The sequence below is a fragment of the Tursiops truncatus genome, chromosome 8, assembly GCF_011762595.2.
Source record: "Tursiops truncatus isolate mTurTru1 chromosome 8, mTurTru1.mat.Y, whole genome shotgun sequence".
NCBI classification, from domain to species: Eukaryota; Metazoa; Chordata; class Mammalia; order Artiodactyla; family Delphinidae; genus Tursiops; species Tursiops truncatus.
This window is the reverse complement of record NC_047041.1, coordinates 59175622-59194124: the sequence shown is the minus strand read 5'-3', so window position 1 is coordinate 59194124 and position 18503 is coordinate 59175622. Positions and strand designations below refer to the sequence as shown.

General features: G+C 47.1%; 1 protein-coding gene across 5 annotated transcripts in view; it reads right to left on the bottom strand.

The window, feature by feature from the left end:
* STIM1 (stromal interaction molecule 1) overlaps window positions 1–14180 on the bottom strand; it is a 192748-nt gene extending 178568 nt beyond the window's left edge. For 2 of the 5 annotated variants that reach the window (XM_033862422.2, XM_033862423.2), the window contains exon 1: window positions 12882–13020. Coding sequence is in view for 2 of the 5 variants with exons in the window: in XM_033862421.2 (XP_033718312.1) it covers window positions 12882–13020 (139 nt within the window). In the remaining 3 variants the exon portion in view is untranslated. Of the gene's footprint in view, window positions 1–12881 lie in introns of all 5 variants that reach the window. The other 3 variants (XM_033862421.2, XM_019939516.3, XM_033862424.2) reach the window with 3 other exon arrangements.
* Between the last annotated feature and the right edge of the window lie 4323 nt (window positions 14181–18503).

Sequence of the window (18503 nt, the reverse complement as noted above, 5' to 3'; positions counted from 1 at the left end):
ACACTTAAACACTGAGTCCTACTGATTCTGCCTCCATAGTACACACCTCTCTGCTCATGAACAATTGCAAAGTCTCCTATCTAGACTCCCTGCCTCCAACCTCATCCCACCAATGCATTGTGCATGTTCTGTGAGATTAATCTGCCTAAAGCAAAACTCAGGTCAAGTCTCTCCCCTGCTCAAAACCTGCAAGGACTACTTACTGCCTACACAGCAAAGTCTGAACTCTTTAGCCAAACACTGAGGCCCTCCACTATCTTTCCTCAATTAATCTTTTTTTGCCTTATTTTATCATACTCTCCTTCATAGATGCCACTCTCCAGCCAACCTGGACTAACCAATGTCCCCTAAAGACTCTTCACTTTGTCTCACTCCATGCCTTTATTCATGACATTTCCTTTGGCTGGAATGCTTCCCAGCCAGAGGAAACCTTATATTTCTGCCTGAAGTACCTGAAGACCTACTAAGCTGCTACCTCCTCCATAAAGCTTCCCTGATCTCTCCAGGCAGAGGTGATCCCATTTTGCAATAGGATCACAGGTATTATTCATAGGGCACTGAAACTAGATTGCCTTGCACGATAAACTGTAAAATGGGAAACCCATTGTGAGGATTAAACAAGATTACGTATGTGAAAGTATCTAACCCAGTCCTGGTACAGAATATGTGCTCAATAAATAGGAGCTCTTATTATGATAAGGAAAAATGTTCGTACACATCTTAACTTCCCTATTATATTCAACCCTTTTACCGGGCAAGGTATAACATACATGTTAAATGTTAGCTGAAGAGGTAAACACTACATAGATACAGACCCTATCCCAAAGCTTATATCCACAAGAGCTCAACCATAATGCTGTTTTTGGAGGATACAAACTGAACACACAGCACTCTGTAGCTATACACTTCACCAGTGTGATACTCCCATTCAGAATTTATTAAGTGGATACACTTTCTCATTCCCTCCCCCATCCCCTACAAATGCCAATCCCAGGTTATTCCAGGCCACTTAGGCAATAGAACAAACTAATGCCACTAACAGTCTGATAAATTGTACACTTTTCAATCCAAACACACATCTCTACTTAAATTCATATAGCTGTTTCCACAGTTATTAAACAAGAATAGAAACAGCATTGGCCTTTGGGTCAGATAAACCTAAATTCAAATCCTGGCTTAGTCACCTTGGGAAAATTACTTAAATTCTCAGAGTTACAGTTTCCCCATCTATAAAATGAGAAAAATATCCACCTTTAAGTGTTGTTATACAGCTGTAAAGCACCTAGCCCAGGGCCTAGAAGATAACAAGTGCTCAATAAATAGCAGTTATCATCATCATTCTTTTTTTTTTTAATATGTATTTATTTTGGGCTGTGTTGGGTCTTTGTTTCTGTGCGAGGGTTTTCTCTAGTTGTGGCAAGCGGGGGCCACTCCTCATTGCGGTGCGGGGGCCTCTCACTGTCGCAACCTCTGTTGTTGCGGAGCACAGGCTCCAGACGCGCAGGCTCAGTAGTTGTGGCTCATGGGCCTAGTTGCTCCATGGCATGTGGGATCTTCCCAGACCAGGGCTCGAACCCGTGTCCCCTGCATTAGCAGGCAGATTCTCAACCACTGCGCCACCAGGGAAGCCCCTCATCATCATTCTTATCATTGAAGTTATTTGAGTTGTCTCAATTACATACTTATCTCTTTAGCAATACACAATATGAGTTTCAGTGAACTTTGCCCTTGTCGGCAAAAGTTTCTTGAAATAAGACCTCCACAAGTCTGAGTACCCAGGTACACACACACACAGAAGCTGCTTTCTAACCGGTGTATGTGTTACACCTGAAGGGCACCCAGCTCCCCTGGTCCCTACATTCCAGATGCTGGCTCTAGGAACTTGGAAAACACAAACACATTTGCTTTAATGTACACACTGCAGTGATGAGAGCTCCGAGAGCTTCCTACAAGCCCTGAGATGACCCAGAGAGCCAATCAGGAGCAGAGCTACTGAATCTCACTGGAGAAAATCAGAGGCACATGAGACTTGGAAGCCTGCCTGCCTGCCTGCCTGCCTGCCTGCCAGTGAGATTTCTGGTCATTACTTAGGCCAACATTCAACACAAGGCAGCCAGGAGCTCTGTAAAATGGCTAACAGGAAAAGGGACAGGTTTGGCCCAGCGGGGCCATGCTGACAGCACAGCTGACTCTTTTATGCCTCTGCCTCCTTTACCAAGTTCCCCTAGAGGCCCCTCCCCAATGCCTTGAAGGAAAGCTGGTGTGACGTCTGCTCAGGCTGGAGTTCTCTGAGGCCCAGGGAGTTCGCAGAATCGGAGATAACCTTTAAAACACCAGTGATCTTCACTGGGCTATCCTACCTCGCTGCTGCAAAGCCCAGCATGAACGAAGGCTCCCTTCTCCATCCCACAAGCCAGGCTAAGGAAAGTAGTTCTGTTCCTTCAGCTGCCTCACATTTGCCCTGTGGTAAACCCAGGGGGTCCATGGAGCCAAAGCCAAGCAGCAGCAGGAGCCAAGGAAGCCCCGCCCACAAGCCTCATCTCAGGCCTCCAGGAGCACAGCCCTGCTCCACTCCTACTACAGCCACCTGCTCAGGGCAGCCAGTGCTATGGCAAACAGAAAAGGCCAGCCAGAGTCAAGGGCCGAACCGTCCCCCAGTGCGACTGGTAACTGTCGCTGCGCGCATCTTCAGGAGGTACTCAGTAAACAGGGATGAAGTACCAGGCAGCAGAAAAATAGTGAGTGCCCACAGAACACCTCAGAAATCCCCCACGTGAGCTCTACCCCTAATCTCAGGGCACTCTTGTCCAAGCTCGTCACTTGGCACTCTCCCTCCATGACTACTCAATCCAAAGATCAACTCGTTGTTATTCATCCATTTATTCAGCAAATATCTATTGGGCACATACCCTGTGACCCGTACTGTGATAGATACTAAGGACGGGTGCTATGGTCAGAAAAAATAGACATGGCTCTTGCCTTCAAGAGAGAGGAAAATATGCAAAAAAAAAAAGGCTTTAAAAGCTATTTCATACAAGTTTTAATCCCATTTTCAAGTGAGGAAACTGTAGTTTGGATCATACTGTCAGTAAGGACTCAAGTCAGTGCCCAGTGCTCTTGATTCCCACATCAGGCTATCTCTTGCTTTAAGAGGCATAAGTAGGGTGTGAAGGGCACAGAGAGTATTGTAGATAGCAAGTGCTACCGGAGTTTGGAAATGAGAGGGAGTTTGTGGCTAGCATTAATGTCAGGGATCACTTCACAGAGGACTCAGAGGTTAGGTAGGAAGGAAGGAGGAGAGGGGAGGACATTCTGGGAGGCAGTAAAATGGCATTCATAAGTAAAGGCAAAAGAGAAGCAGTATAAGGTGTGCTCTGCAGACCAGGACAAAGAAAAAAGCCTGGCTGGGCCAAAATGTAGAGAGGGGAACCGAGGAAGATGAAGTGGGCAAAGTGGTCTGGGGCCGGAACCCTGGGTCAGGAAGGAAACTACCACCCATAGAGGGATTTTAGGGTTTACACCGTCTCTATTCCAAGCTCCCCAGCAGAAAACAAAAGTACAGTGCTGTTGGCTCATTTCAGGTTTTTCCTTGCAGGTCTCTCACTGAAATAAATCTGCTCCACTCTGATCAACATGACAGGGCCATAGCCATCCCTACTCAAGTCTCGCCTGCCTTAGCAAGTTGTGCCAACACAGGCAAGGCTTTGTCAAATTCTCAGTGCCCAGAAAGGTCCCCCTAGGTGGCCACGAGTAACCCCACAGGGCTTTAGATACATTTACCCTGCCTGTGGAGGCCCCAAATCTATACATAAAGCAACCAGCTGAGCCAAACAATGGTGAGATATGCAGTACGACACTCTGACCCACCTCCTTCGGGAAATCTGCTCTGTACATCAAAACAAACAGATCTCTCCTTGCTTGAATTGAGATTGCCAGGGGAGTACAGAATGCAGACATTAGTCACCATACGCCACAGATATCACTGGGCTTCTTTTTCTGCGCATCATATAAAAGCTCCCTAGCTGGGCAGGGAAGATCCTCAGAAGCAGCACTGACTTTGCATACCCCCCCAGTTCTGCCCAGCACAATTTCTGTGAACACAATACAATATTGTGAACTGCTTTCTGGTTTTCCTCTGTATAGGTCTCAGACTCCCTAACAACCCAAACTGGCTGTGTTAGGGTAAAGAAGCTCCACAACAGAGTGGGAACAGCATGTGAATAATAATCAGACAAAATTAGATTCTGGCCCCAACTGAGACCTTGGGCAAATTTGTTCCTGTCATATGTAGACTGAGGAGTTTAGTTGAGATGGTACTTAAAAGCCCTTCCAACTTTGACACACTAGGACGTGATAGCACCCAACATCAACGGCCCTAAAGGTCAGAGTAAGTTTTTCAGCTGTCAATGTGTAAGTCCCAGTTCAATGCCACTTATAAGTCTAGCTCTCAGAAGGCAAGTTGGGGCAGTAAAGCCTCCAAGGTCAGTGGCTGTACAATGTGCTCCAGAACTAAAGGTACCAAACAAGGAGTTGGGAGGCATGACTAGAACCTAGGATAAAAATCTAGTTTAGAATTGGGTTTAAAACAGGGGAGGAATACAGGTGGAAGGGCCATGTCAACTCTACATGTCAAAGCAATGCGGTCATGCATGAATCAAAAGGACATAATACCAAAGGGAGTACAGAAAGACACCACAAGACTCTAGGAGGCAAGCAAAGGAAGTCAGAGGAAAACTAAGAGGACTCAGCACCCATTGTTCCCAAGATCATGGCCCTAGAATGATGTCACAGGCATCCTCTATGATGGCCCCCAGTGATCCCTACCCTCCTGGTATTCATGCCATTGTATAATCCCTTCACCTTGACTTGTTTCTAACAAATAGAATATGGCAGAAGTTGTGGCACATCAATTGCAAGATTAGGCAATAAAAAGATTGCAGCTCTCATCTTGGGCACTCCCTCTTGGATCACTTGTCCTGGGGGAAGCCAACTGTCAGGTCATGAGGCAGTCCAGTGCAGAGGCCCATGTGGCAAAGGACCAAGGCCTACCAACAACCACATAAATGAGCTTGAAAGTAAATACTCTCCCCGCAGTTGAGCCTTCAGTCCCAGCCCAACAGCTTGACTACAACCTTATGAGAGACCTTGAGCCAGAGGCACCCAGCTAAGCAGCACCCAGATTCCTAACCCACAGAAACTGAAAATAATAAATGTTTACTATTTTAAGCCTCTGCATTTAAGGATAATTTGTTATGTACCAATACAGGTAGGGACTAGGCCCATCTGGTCAGCCGTTTCAAGTCTGCAGGTGGGGCTAGGGAAGTGGTTACAGCCAGCAAAAGGAAGGGGATATAGGCCGGAAATAAGGTGAAATACTAGCACCCAGACTTTATCAACAGCTTCCCTATGGCCTAGAGTAAGCTTTGAGTAAAAGCCTAATTTGGCCACACGCAGGGTTCACATAAGTCTGGTGGGTACACCTGATGTAAAACAATGGCACTACAGCAGTTCCAGAGAAGCAACTTCCATTAGAGAGGCGCAACCGTAAGAAGACGCTCAGATTCTGACTGAGGCTTTTCCAGGCCCATAAAAGCAGAGGTTGTGAGGACCCCACTATCCCTAATTGTGTAGTACTTTAGAGTTTATAAAGCCCTTTCACCACATAAGTTATCTCATTTGATCCTCACTACAAATCTATTCATTAAGGTTATGCTCTTTCTACAAATGAAAAAACTAAGGCTGAGAGAGGCAAAGTGACTTACCCTCTACAAGGTCCACAGACAGTAAGAAAAAAAGCTGGAACTCTGAAGCTCCCCTAAATCCAGATATTTATGTCTGCTGGCTGTGGCCAACTGAGACCCTTTTGCCAACCAAAGCCAATCATCTCATCTGAGCTTCTACCCAGCCCCACCCACTCATTTCCCAACTCTCTCCTCCCCGCTACACATAGGTCTTTTGTGGAACTAGACAGTTTCCCAGCTACTCCCAACCGCATTCTCATGCTAAGGCCTGCAACAATAAGAGTCTGGTTTCTTTAAAATCCTAGACAAACTTCTTCCAAGCAAAATGAGGCCATTGGACTCAAACTGATCTGGATAACTTTTTTAACAAAAGCAAAAAACAAGAAATTCTATTTTTTGTTTGTTTGTTTGTTTTGCCTCACCACATGGCTTGCAGGATCTTAGTTCCCCGACCAGGGATCGAACCTGGACCCCAGCAGTGAAAGCACAAGAGTCCTAATCACTGGACCACCAGGGAATTCCCAAAAAATGAGAAATTCTAGAACAGTGAACTTTCTAAATAAGTGAAGCTTATTTCTTCCACTTTACCTAACCCTTTCGAAGTAAAACTTCTTCAACTTCCAACCTAGTAAACTACAGTTGAAAAAGAACCAGACAATAAATCCCCTTCAATTCAGTTTTACAAACTCTACAGTATGTAAAGTATACCATGTGCCAAGGCTTGTGCTAGGAGCTTCCTGTCCTAACCGTCGAGGAGTTTTTATAAAGGAAGGCCGGCACATACACAGGTAACTCCAACAGGGTAGCATGATTGGTAAGATTATAGACTCCATCATCCTCCAGAGCAGCACTTTGTCATAGGTGACAAGACTACTCAAACACCTTTGTTAGCACAGCTATGGCCAGACCATTGAGGTTAAGGCTCTGCATGCCAGATTGGTGAGGGACACACTGACAGGTACCGTGTTTTGATAAAAACAACAAGGGCTTGATACACAGATCCCCAGAGTTATGGTTCTGATCCTGCCACTTTTTAGTTATGTGACAAAGAACACAAATTTCTCAGCTACGAATTCTTCACCTTTAAAATGGGCATAATGGGAATTCCCTGGTGGTCCAGTGGTTAGGACTCCATGCTTCCACTGCACGGCACAGGGGTTCAATCCCTGCTTGGGGAAGTAAGATCCTGCATGTCACGTGGCATGGCCAAAAAAAATGGGCATAATAATAAAAACAGGTATACCTACTTCCAAAGTTGAGGATAAGATAAAATAATACGGGCTTCCCTGGTGGTGCAGTGGTTGAGTCCGCCTGCCGATGCAGGGGACACGGGTTCGTGCCCTGGTCCGGGAAGATCCCACATGCTGCGGAGCGGCTGGGCCCGTGAGCCATGGCTGCTGAGCCTGCGCATCCGGAGCCTGTGCTCCGCAACGGGAGAGGCCACAACAGTGAGAGGCCCACGTACCGCAAAAAAAATTAAAAATTTAAAAAAAAATAAATAAAATAAAATAATACATTGAAAAGGGATAAACAGATCTGAACTTGGATGAAAATACAAAGTGCCCTGGGTGAGCAACACCATGAAGGGTTGCTGAAAAGCCCAGAATGTGTACCAAGATATATGAGAAGGTATGAAAGGAAGAGAGAAAATATGATCCATTCAAACAGGTCCTGATTTCAGCTTTTCCAACAAACTTTAACAGAAATTTTAGGCTGGGCACAATAAAAACAGAGATAAATAAAATACAACCCCTCCTCCTTTCTTCCACAAAGAGCTTACACTTGTAAGTGAGCAAATATATGTACAGTGTGCTATGTGTTAAATTAGAAATTTATACAAAGTATCCAGGGGGTAATAAAGAAAGCTCTGTATTGTTATTACTTGATTTCTTACACTGTGTTATGGGCACAGGCGTATTCAATGTATTATTCTTTATACTTAGTTGTATATCTTAATAGTTCATAATTTTTTTTTGATCAGCAGTAACAAAAAAAGAAAGCTCTGTTGGAGACCCAGTTTGGTATCTTTCACTCTCCCAAAAACTTTGACAGCCAGAACTGCTGGGTTTCCTGGAGAATCATTTCTCACAGAAAGCAGTATACCACAGCATGCCCATGAAGTCACTCAGCACTGTATCTCAAAGCCACTCAGCAGGAAATGAGGGGCCCCCTGGGGCTCAAACTCAAGTCCTGTGAAGACCTAGGAAACCCTCCCATCAGGACCTCATCCCTTCCTTGTCAGAGAACAGGAGTTCTTAGCATGATGGCTCCACATTCCTAAGGAGCCCATGAGAAGAATTGGGGGGGGGGGTGTGAATTTGGATGGGAAAGAAATTACATCTTTATTTTCAACATTCTCTTACTGAAAGTTAGCATTTCCTTCAATCATACATAATAACCAACCATAATATTATTAGCACTACCTATGATTTTGTCACCAACAGAAAGTACAGACATTTTCATGTCACATTACATTGGTATAGATATCTCCAAATATTATTCATAATCATCATTACTTCAAAATTACAGTAGTTATGAGACCTGCCACAGACCACACGTGACTGCAGTCTTCCTGTCTACCAGCCCTCATGCGAGGTAGTTGGCCAACTGTGAAGCAACTCTGCCCAGTTATTGTTCAGCCGCCAGTGAGACCCCATGTGCTCACACTGGTGATCCAGACCTCTACAATGCCCCCTTCCCTCCAACAATCCCCAAGTCAGACCACTCCCCACCCCGTTCTCTTATGCCTCCGCACAACCCCTCCTTCCAGGAAGCCCTCCCCAGCCACCTTAGCCTAGCTCAGCCCACGCAGAGCTCTTGTAATCCTTAGCCTACACTGTCTACCCTGCTTGGTTTTGTGCTTCATTAAGCCTGTGCGTTATGTTGTATTTAATAGTCTCTAAATATATATCCCCACCCCCACCCCCAAACTAGACTACTTTGGTAGCCCTAAATTCCTTCCATAGTACAAAGCAAGCAGTAAGCACTCATTACAGACTTGTGGATTGAATAACTGATTACGCCAGGGTCCCTGACTCAAATGTCTTAGTCTAGTTCTACTAATAACCCATTGTGGAATTTCTATGTGACGCCTCTCTGGACATCAGTTTCCTCATATGTAAAAATAAATAAGTTGAACTAACTGATGTTTCCACCTCTTAACTTTTGAATTAGGCAACCACTTTTTATCTCCCCAAGATCTGAGAAAAATTATGGAGGAAACTGAGAAGCCTCCCCCAGCTCTCCCAGGCAGGGTTAGTCACTTGCTCCTCTGGGCTTCCCACAGCCTTTTGTATGCATATATCATACCTCTACTACAGCGCTTATCACAAAGTTCTGAAAGAGTGTATAACCTAGTGGCTGAGGTGGAGGTGGGGAGAAGAGTCAGACTGCCTGGGTTCAAATTCTGGCTCTATTCCCTACTATCTGTATAACCTTGGGTAATTTACTTGACCTCTCTATGATTTCAGTTCCTCACTTATAAAACAGGGATAATACCAAGCACACAGGATGGCTGTAAGAATTAAAAAGAATAAAATGTTTGGAATAGTGCCTGCCACACAGTAGGCACTAAAAAATGTCAGTTGCTATTATTGTTGATGTTACTGATGTTATTAATGTCTTGCTAGGCACTGGGTTCCTACTTCAGCTGGATCTCTGTCCTCTTCCCGTTCTCCATCACAGTACTCTGTTTATGTTTTCTTCCACAAAAATTACAAGACACTATATTTATTTATGTATTTATTTTCTATCTCCCCACTAGACTGTAAACTCCATGAGGGCAGAGAACATGTCTGTTTTGTTCATCCTTTAATTCCCAACACCAAACACAGTGCCTGGCCCAGAGCAGGCACTCAAATATATGCTGAATACACAGCACGTGAGCTGACACTGTTCAATGTTTGCTGAATAAATTAACCTGGTTAAGGATGATTGTCAAAGCTGAGGTGTGGGTGCAGATGATGTCCTAGCTGCCCCAGGATTAGTGTGACCCTCTGCCCATCCCCCAATATTAGCCTCAGCCAAGCCGCACCCACCTGCCCTTGGCTCCAATCCAGTTCCGGGAACCACCCTCAGCTAAAATTAGCATAGCCACCAAGATGGCCAGGCCATTTATAGCCTTGGAGGCAGCAGCAACTAGCTGGGTGGGCAGGCAAGACTCTGGCCTCCCACTCCATTAGGGGTGAATTGAGACGCCAACCTGCACTCCATAAACTGCCTAGAGGCCTATCCTCCAAAGCCCAGTTCTAGTTATACTGAGTAGAACCACAGTTCCTGAGTAGAGGTCCTCAACCAACACTGGCAGTCACAACTCCAGACTCACGTGGGACCCCTCACACACATTCTGCAGGAAACATTTTGAGTTTCTGGAGGCAATGAGTCCAGAGTCTAAGGGAGGTTCCAAGCATCAATTCCAGGCAGTTTCAGAAGTGCAGGCTTCAGAGCAGCACAGTCAAGCACAGATCTTTACTGAGAAAGTAACTTAGCACAACTGGGTATACAGGCATCAAAGAGCCAGAAGGTGACAGGAATGGCCTCTCCCAATGAGAAGGCCTTCTAGCAGAGCACCTGCCTTCCCTGGAGGGGCAGACCTTTAAGATAGCCATGTACATCCAACAAGAGAAAAAATGCAATTTTCTGGCCCCTGCAGAAGACCCTCCAGAAGAGAAAAAGACAGCCTTTTTTTGGATCTCTGCTACAGAGTCACCAGGGGCTGCCTAACTAACTCACCAAGAGGAAAGTAACATTCTCTTGGCCTTACCTAGTGCTCCTTTAACAGGGCAGGGCCTGAGAAGACAGAAGAAGTCTAGGACTTAAGAATCAGAAAACATGGGACTTCCTTGGTGGTCCAGTAGTTAAGACTTTGTCTTCCAATGCAGAGGGTGCGGGTTCAATCCCTGGTCAGGGAGCTAAGATCCCACATGCCTTGCAGCCAAAAAACCAAAACATAAACAGAAGTAATATTGTAACAAATTCAATAAAGACTTTAAAAATGGTCCACATCAAAAAAATCTTTTAAAAAAAAATCAGAAAACTGAGCATAGGACTCAATTTCTTCAACAATAAAAATGGGGATAATACCACCTGCCCTGTATTCTAATAGAGCAATTGCGAGACTATGGGAAAAACAGCTGTGTAAAATACAAACTTTAGAGAACATACAAATTGACTAGATATGTTGAATCTGATTTAGAAAAGTGGAAGCTTTAAGGGTAAGTAAAACTCCTGTGTTCTGAGGATACAGAGGGACTGGAAAGGCTACAAGAGTTCCTGGCTGTGTAGACAGCTCCTCACCAAATCCTTTAGAAGAGCCCCGTCCATGAGCCCAGTCCACCTCTTTGCAAAAATGAGTTCTTATCTGAGTCAAAGTCCCAGACAGGCCCAAGGTGATAACCTACCAGAATAACAGTGCTGGGGCCTCCAGGTTACCAGAAACTATAGTCATTCCCAGCACCTAGGGTCTCTGAGATTTCCTCCCTGGGCTTCAATATTACTGTGACAATAGAAACTAATTTCTGAACTGAGAGGAAGAAAAGACCAAAAGAGAAGCCTAAGTAGTATAATCAACACAGCCAAGCCTCTAAAATATGTTGTGTGGAGGGCTGTCTCCATAAGCTCAAGCCAGGGGCTGCTTACGAGGGATGCTGGAGTGCCTCTTACCTATGGCATGTACAAACACACAAATCTTCCTGACAGCTAGCTAATGCCTAAATTCAAAACTTCATCTCTTTTAGCACTGTGTCTAAAATAAAGAACACTTCCTCCCCCCCAAAAGAAAATTCATTTTATGTCAGGCACTCATATTTTAGGGTGAAAAAAGGACATATTATCAGTTACAAACAGGGATGTCACTGGGACAGCAGAGATGCTCCTCAGGTCTTCTGCACAGTTTGACCTACATCTGCCTTCATAGCCCAATGAGAGCCAAGCTTTGAGCTAGGGTTCAGGGGCCAAGGAGACACTGTATGGAGAAACAGGATTAATATGCAAGAAGGACCTATCTTCAAAGCAACAGCCTAGGTGCCATGCTTGTACATAGGGCAACCCTGGCCTCACTTGGAAGCCAACCCTTGGGGTACCTGCAGTCACACCCAGCCCAGTCAAGGAATTTAAAAGGGGGTTTCCTAAGAAAGGGTCTAGCACCAAAGCCAGCCTCTGGATCCATCCATGAAACTTCCTGGCCACCATGATTTACGCTTCCTTTTCCTCCTTGTATCAACAGGTATTCACTGAGGCGTCCCCTCACTTGAGCTTGCCCCGCCGTAGAAAGAACCCAGCTATAAACTCTCCTCATTCTGCATCTCACTACTTTGGGCAGATCACAGTGACCGGGTGAGAGAAACAGGGATAAAAAACTGAATACCTCTAAGCCTTGTGTAAAACAACTGCATTTTAAAAGTGCTCTTTCTTCTGCAACAATACCAGGGCTCCTACTGTTTGACAAGCCTCCATAAGTGCATAGGAAAAACCAGGACAGATCAAAAATATTGTACAATTCCTACCCTCATCAGTCAGAAGAAACAGAATAAGTCAACAAGTGGTCCCAGGAATTACATCATGCCCATGTCAACAAAAGGCCATTTAACTCCCTGGTGGTAAATAGGATTCCATCTAAGGAACTGCCTTGATATTTCAAATGGGCACAGCTAGAAGACAGCAGATTACCTAAGGGAAGGGAGAGAATAGGGTCCCCACGCTCATTGGAATAGAAAGGCACACCTCGACACTAAGTTAGAGAGTAATAGAGTTGGCCCAGTCCTGACTCTTCCTACCCAACCCAAGTAGCCTCAGCCTCCCCTGTGCTGCCAAGTGCTGAAACTGGCCAAGAGCAACAGACTTATCATCTGCCCAGGGCATCAGTCCAGACAAGTAGTCATGAGAAGGGGTCTTGACTTGCTGATCTGAAAGGCCAAGGTGCCCCAAAAGCAAAGCTCTTTCCACTGCCAACAAAAGATATCCTGAGGAGGGATGAGGAAAGTTGTTCAAGAGAGACAAAGACATTAGAAGGGAAAGAACTCTTTGGACTACTAAGAACAGGCAGTGCCATGTGTGGGTCTGCCATCAATCGCAGGTGTATAAACCTAGGGTTCGACTTCCCCACTTGGGCAACTCAGTTCTTGTCCGTGGCCAAGGCCTTACCTGCTACAGTGGACTCCTCAGAACTGGCCCCCGAGCCGGTTCCCGTCGTCTTCTCGCTGTGGCTTTGGCTGAGGCTCTGGCCGTGATGCAGGAGAAGCCCCCAGAGGAGCCACAGGGCAAGACGGGCGCACACATCCATGACTCCAGGTCCAGGTCTCAGTCAACATGCGCCTGATGTAGACTCCTCAGGATCCCAGAGGCAAAGCTGGGAGCCCGGGAGTGCAGCTGACGGTCCTGGAACCCCAGGCAAGATGCCCTCGAGGTGCCGCAGCTGTCCAGCCACCCGTGAGTCTGCCTCCTCAGACAGCCAAAGGTCAAGTGCTCCAAGTTTGGGTGCGGGAGGAGGGCCGGCGCCTCGGGTCCAACAGTGGGTCCGCCGGAGCTGCGACGGCCTGAGTACCCGGTCGGCTCGGGCCGCTTCCGGAGAGTTTGGACAGGGTGGCCGCGGAGCCGGTGTCAGCTCCGCAGCCGGCTACACCCCTGCCGGAGGGGGCGGGAGGGCGGGACCTCCAGCGGGCACCGGAGTGGGGGAGGGAAAGAAGGGAGGGAAAGAGGGGGGCACCTGGCCTCGCACCGCCGAGAATCGGCGAGGGGCACAGGTTCGGGAAGGGCGTGCGACTTCCAGGCCCCCGCGGGCGCAGGCGGCTCGGGGATCCCAGGCCTCCTAGGCCGAGGTCAGTGCTCCCGCCCAGTCCCGTGCCCAGGCGGCCGGCGGTGCCCAGGTTCAGCAGGCGGACGCGCACGGGCCAGGCCCGGGACAGAGGCTCCCCGGCGAGCGGGCGGGAGGCGCGGGGCGGGCCCGGGGCGGGCGGGGGCGTGCTCTCCCGCAGGCCCGCCCCGCGCCGCCCGGCCCCCAGCGAAGCCCGAGCCCGCCCCAGCGCCCGGCTTACCCCGGAATAACCTGTTAGAGACAGCCGCCCGGCACCCCCAGACCCCGGAGGGCTCTCCCGGCTCTCGGCCCGCTCTAGTCTCCGCCAGGACCCCTCTCCCCAGCCAAGGGTCGGGTCCCGGCCTCCCTTTCCCCCACGGGAGCCCCTCCCGCACTAACAGCCCGCGAACGAGCGGGCGGGCCCCTGACACGCAGTCGCTCAGGTAACCCAGGCCTGCGGCGGCAGCGACGATGACAGTAGCTGCCCTGCCCGATCTCCGGGCCTCGGTGCTGCTCCACTCGCCCAAGCTCTAGAGCTGGTCAGGGCAAAGACCCTCGGTACCACGACTGCCGCCCGGGGCTGCCTGAGGCGACAACTGCCCAGCCCGGTTCGGCCGGGGGGCCCATTGCCAGCCCCCCACTCCAGGCCGGTATCCCAGGCTCCGCCCTCCCCGCCGCGCCTTGCAACCAATCCGCTTCCGCCTCTCTGCAGCTTAGGAACCCTCGCGCTTCGTCACCCGTGTGCAGCGGCCCCTGGCGGGCAAATCTGGGCGCTGCGAACAGGGCCCGAGCTCGTTGGGAGGCCCTGCCCCTTTGCAGAGGATTGAGGAATAGAGCTAGGACCCGCCCCGGGGGAGGCCCATTAGGGCCTGCTAGTGGTTTCGGAGGAAATGATGCCAGAAAATACACGAAGCGTCCAAACCACTGTAGGTAAAATTGCCCTACACATACCGTAAGTCTTGGCTAAATGACCCCATCTGCCTACCTGACGCCCCCTCCCCGCCTCATCCAAGCTAAGTCGGATGCCCTCCCTTAACTCTCACAGCCCGTTTTCCTAACCCCCCCTCCCCTCTGAGGTTTTTGCGGGTAGGGCCTGTGGCTGGTTCCTCCCTGCATCTCACTCTCCCAGCTCTCTTTGTGGCTTGGGGGTGTTAGCGACTTGAGAATGAGTGCCCCCATAAAGAGGGAGTTGAGCCTGGGCCTCCTTCAACAGAGCCTGCACTTCCTGCTCTCAAGTGTGCTGTCAGCAAATCTTTACTGAAACCTGCTCTGTGCCCTACCCTGTCCTTGGCACCTGAGGCAGAGGAAGGGATTAGGCCCCGTCCCCACTCTGACAGTGCTAAGCCAGCTACCTGTTCTGAGCAAGGCTTCTGAAGACCGGGAACACGGATTTGCCCAATAGCTGCCTGGCTTAAGGGTTAGGCTGTCAATATAAAAACACACGTCTGACGTCATCTACTACCACTCTTCCCACTCTCTTATTAAACGTCAGTCGCACTGGCCTTCTTTAAGTTTCTCAAACACATGGAACATCAGCCACCTCCCGGCCCTTGTATCGGCTGTTGCTTCTACCTGAAACCGTCTCCCCTCCTGGCCTCCCCATCAACTCCCTCGTATGGCTGGCCTCTCATTCTTCCAGATGCAGTTCAAGATCTTCTCAGAAAATCCTACTCTGACTGCCACCTCAGGTCCACAATTGGACCATACTCATATCTGCCTTCCCCCGCCCCATAGGATTGTGACTTTTCAGAGGTCAGGGGCTGTGCCTTATTCATCTCTGGGAAATGGCCATCCAGCCATAGGCCCTGTACATCGTAAGTGCTCAATAAAAGCTGGTTGACATGAGTTAATTCATTTGATCATGCAAATATTTATTGAGTAACAACTGTGTTGCTGGGAAATTGGCCCTAACAGAAGATGAGCCCCTGATCTAGGTTCTACTAGACCTACACTCGGAACCAGGAGTCTGAAATTCAAATGGAAAATGGGAAAATAGCTAATATTATTGAGAGAAGTAGGTGCGAGTAATAGGGAGTGGTAGGGACTGGGGCACACTGGTAAGCAGGCAAGAAGGTGAACTCAGTATTGCTGGATCATCTTTAAGAGAAGATGGGAATCTGGACTTTTAAATGATGTAGCCCCTTTATCAACACAGACCTACTGTATAGCACAGGGAGCTCAATATTCTGTAATAACCTATATGGGGAAAGAATCTGAAAAATAATGGATATATGTATATGTATAACTGAACCACTTTGCTGTACACCTAAAACTAACACAATATTGTAAATCAGCTATACCCCAATATAAAATAAAAATTAAATTTTAAAAATAAATTTTTTTGATGTTGGGGGTAAGAGTTTTTATTAATTAATTTATCTATTTTTGCTGTGTTGCGTCTTCATTTCTGTGCGAGGGCTTTCTCTAGTTGTGGCAAGCGGGGGCCGCTCTTCATTGCGGTGCGCAGGCCTCTCACTATCGCGGCCTCTCTTGTTGCGGAGCACAGGCTCCAGATGCGCAGGCTCAGTAGTTGTGGCTCACGGGCCTAATTGCTCCGCGGCATGTGGGATCCTCCCAGACCAGGGCTCGAACCCGTGTCCCCTGCATTAGCAGGCAGATTCTCAACCACTGCGCCACCAGAGAAGCCAAAAAAATAAATTTAAAAAAATCAAAACAGAAAAAAAAATGATATAGTCCTTTAAAAATGATATAGCCCTACATCTATAGCATAAATTGATCACTCAGACTACAAGTTTATAATTTCTGCCTAAGCCAACCCACCTGCCTGTGTACTCATTTGTCAAAGAGAACACACAAGAAAAAAGAAAAATAAATCATGCTTAATACAACCTCCTTTATACTCAAGTGCATCTTTCTCTTAGCTACCATGTGAGTTCTTTGGGGGTATGGTTGCAAAACCCATGTGGTACAAAGAGCCTGGGTCTTGGAGACAGGAAGCAAGGGTCTATTACCAATTCACACCAAGACCTTGAAACTCTCAGAGCCTGCTGCATTTCCTGTGAGGCTAAAATGGTCTCCAGGAACTAAAAACAGAATTACCATATGCTGCAACAATTCCACTTCTGGGCGTATGCCAAAAAAAATTGAAAGCAGGGTCTCAAAGAGATATCTGTACACCCATATTCATAACAACACTCTTCACAATAGCCAAACGCAACCCAAGTAAGTGTCCACGGATGGATGACTATATAAACAAACTGTGACAAATATATATATATATATATATATATATATATATATATATGCAATGGAATATTATTCGGCCTTTAAAAGGAAGGAAATTCTCCATGCTACACATGAATGAACCTCAAGGACATTATGCTAAGTGAAATAAGTTGGTCACAAAAGGACAAATACTGTATGATTCCACTTATATAAGGTTCCTAGAGTAGTGAAATTCATAGAGACAGAAAGCAGGATAGTGGTCACCAGGGGCTGGGGGGAGAAGAGGATAGGGAATTGTTTAGTGGATATGGTTTCCATTTTGCAAGATGAAAGGAGTTCTGGAAACTGGTTGCAAAACAATGTGAATGTACTTAATACACTTAAAATGTAAATTTTATATTATGTGTATTTTACCACAGTTAAAAATAAAAGTAAAAATAAATGGTGTCTGGGAGCAAAAGCCATGGCCTGGACATTAGGAGAAACATTCTTGTCTCATCTCTGCCTCCAAGATCATGATGTGACATCAGAAAAGCCAGTGCCCCTCTGGATCTCAGTCTCCCCAACTATAGGATGGGTAGGGACCAGATTATTGATCCAGTTCAGCTTTAATATTCTATAAGGTAGGAAAATCCTGAGACCTCGTGGATCTTCCTGGATCAGAAGCTGTGACTCTCACCTCAGTAGACCCTAGACTGGGTCCTCATGTAAGTGCAGCCTCTGCAAGAAGCCCTCACCACATTGTGTCTCAGGAGGAAATTGAGAGCTTGGTTTTGTTTTGTTTTTTTCATCTCTGTGTCTTTTTGAAACCTATACACCAAGCCTTTACCGTGTGCCAGGAATATCTCCCTTGCATCACTCTTAGGGCCTTGCTCCTAATAGATATTCTGCAGATGTTGGTTAAATCAAACCGGATTAACAATTCTTATGCCTCCATTCTACTATTTGCAAGAGCTTTCACATCTATTATCTTATCTCTCTCTCACAAAACCTCTGCTAGATAAGTCAGAGACTATACTTATTTTACAGATGAGGAAACTGAGCCTAAGAAGAAGTGACAACCACATCAAGTTCTCTTTCTCCTCTGGGATTTCCTCCCTATCCTTCAAGTCTCAGTTCAAGTGATACAAATCAGCCATACCTTGATCACTGATGACAGCATAGCATGAACCAAAAGTTATGATTAGTCAAAAAAAAAAAAAGAGCCAGCTCAAAAGTCACCTCCCTTCTTTTCCCACCTTCCCTGACTTACCCTGTCTCTCCAGTCTCCTGCTACTCTAAGTACCTTAGAGTACTTATATAACTGAATTATGATTATCCAATAAGTATTTATCTTCCCCATTAGCTCCTGAGTTTATCAAGGACTTCATTTCTTTTTTTTCTGTTTTTTTAATTTTTTGGCCCCATGGCACATCATGTGGAATCTTAGTTCCCCAACCAGGAATCAAACCCACACCCCCTGCATTGGAAGCGTGGAGTCTTAACCGCTGGACCACCAGAGAAGTCCCAGGACTTCTTTTCATTTATTTATTTATTTATTTTTTGCGGTACACAGGCCTCTCACTGTTGTGGACTCTCCCGTTGTGGAGCACAGGCTCCGGACGCGCAGGCTCAGCGGCCATGGCTCACGGGCCCAGCTGCTCCGCAACATGTGGGATCTTCCCGGACCAGGGCACGAACCCGTGTCCCCTGTATCGGCAGGCGGACTCTCAACCACTGTGCCACCAGGGAAGCCCCTTTTCATTTATCTTTGTATTCTCCCAAGATAGGACTGTACCCAGTACAGA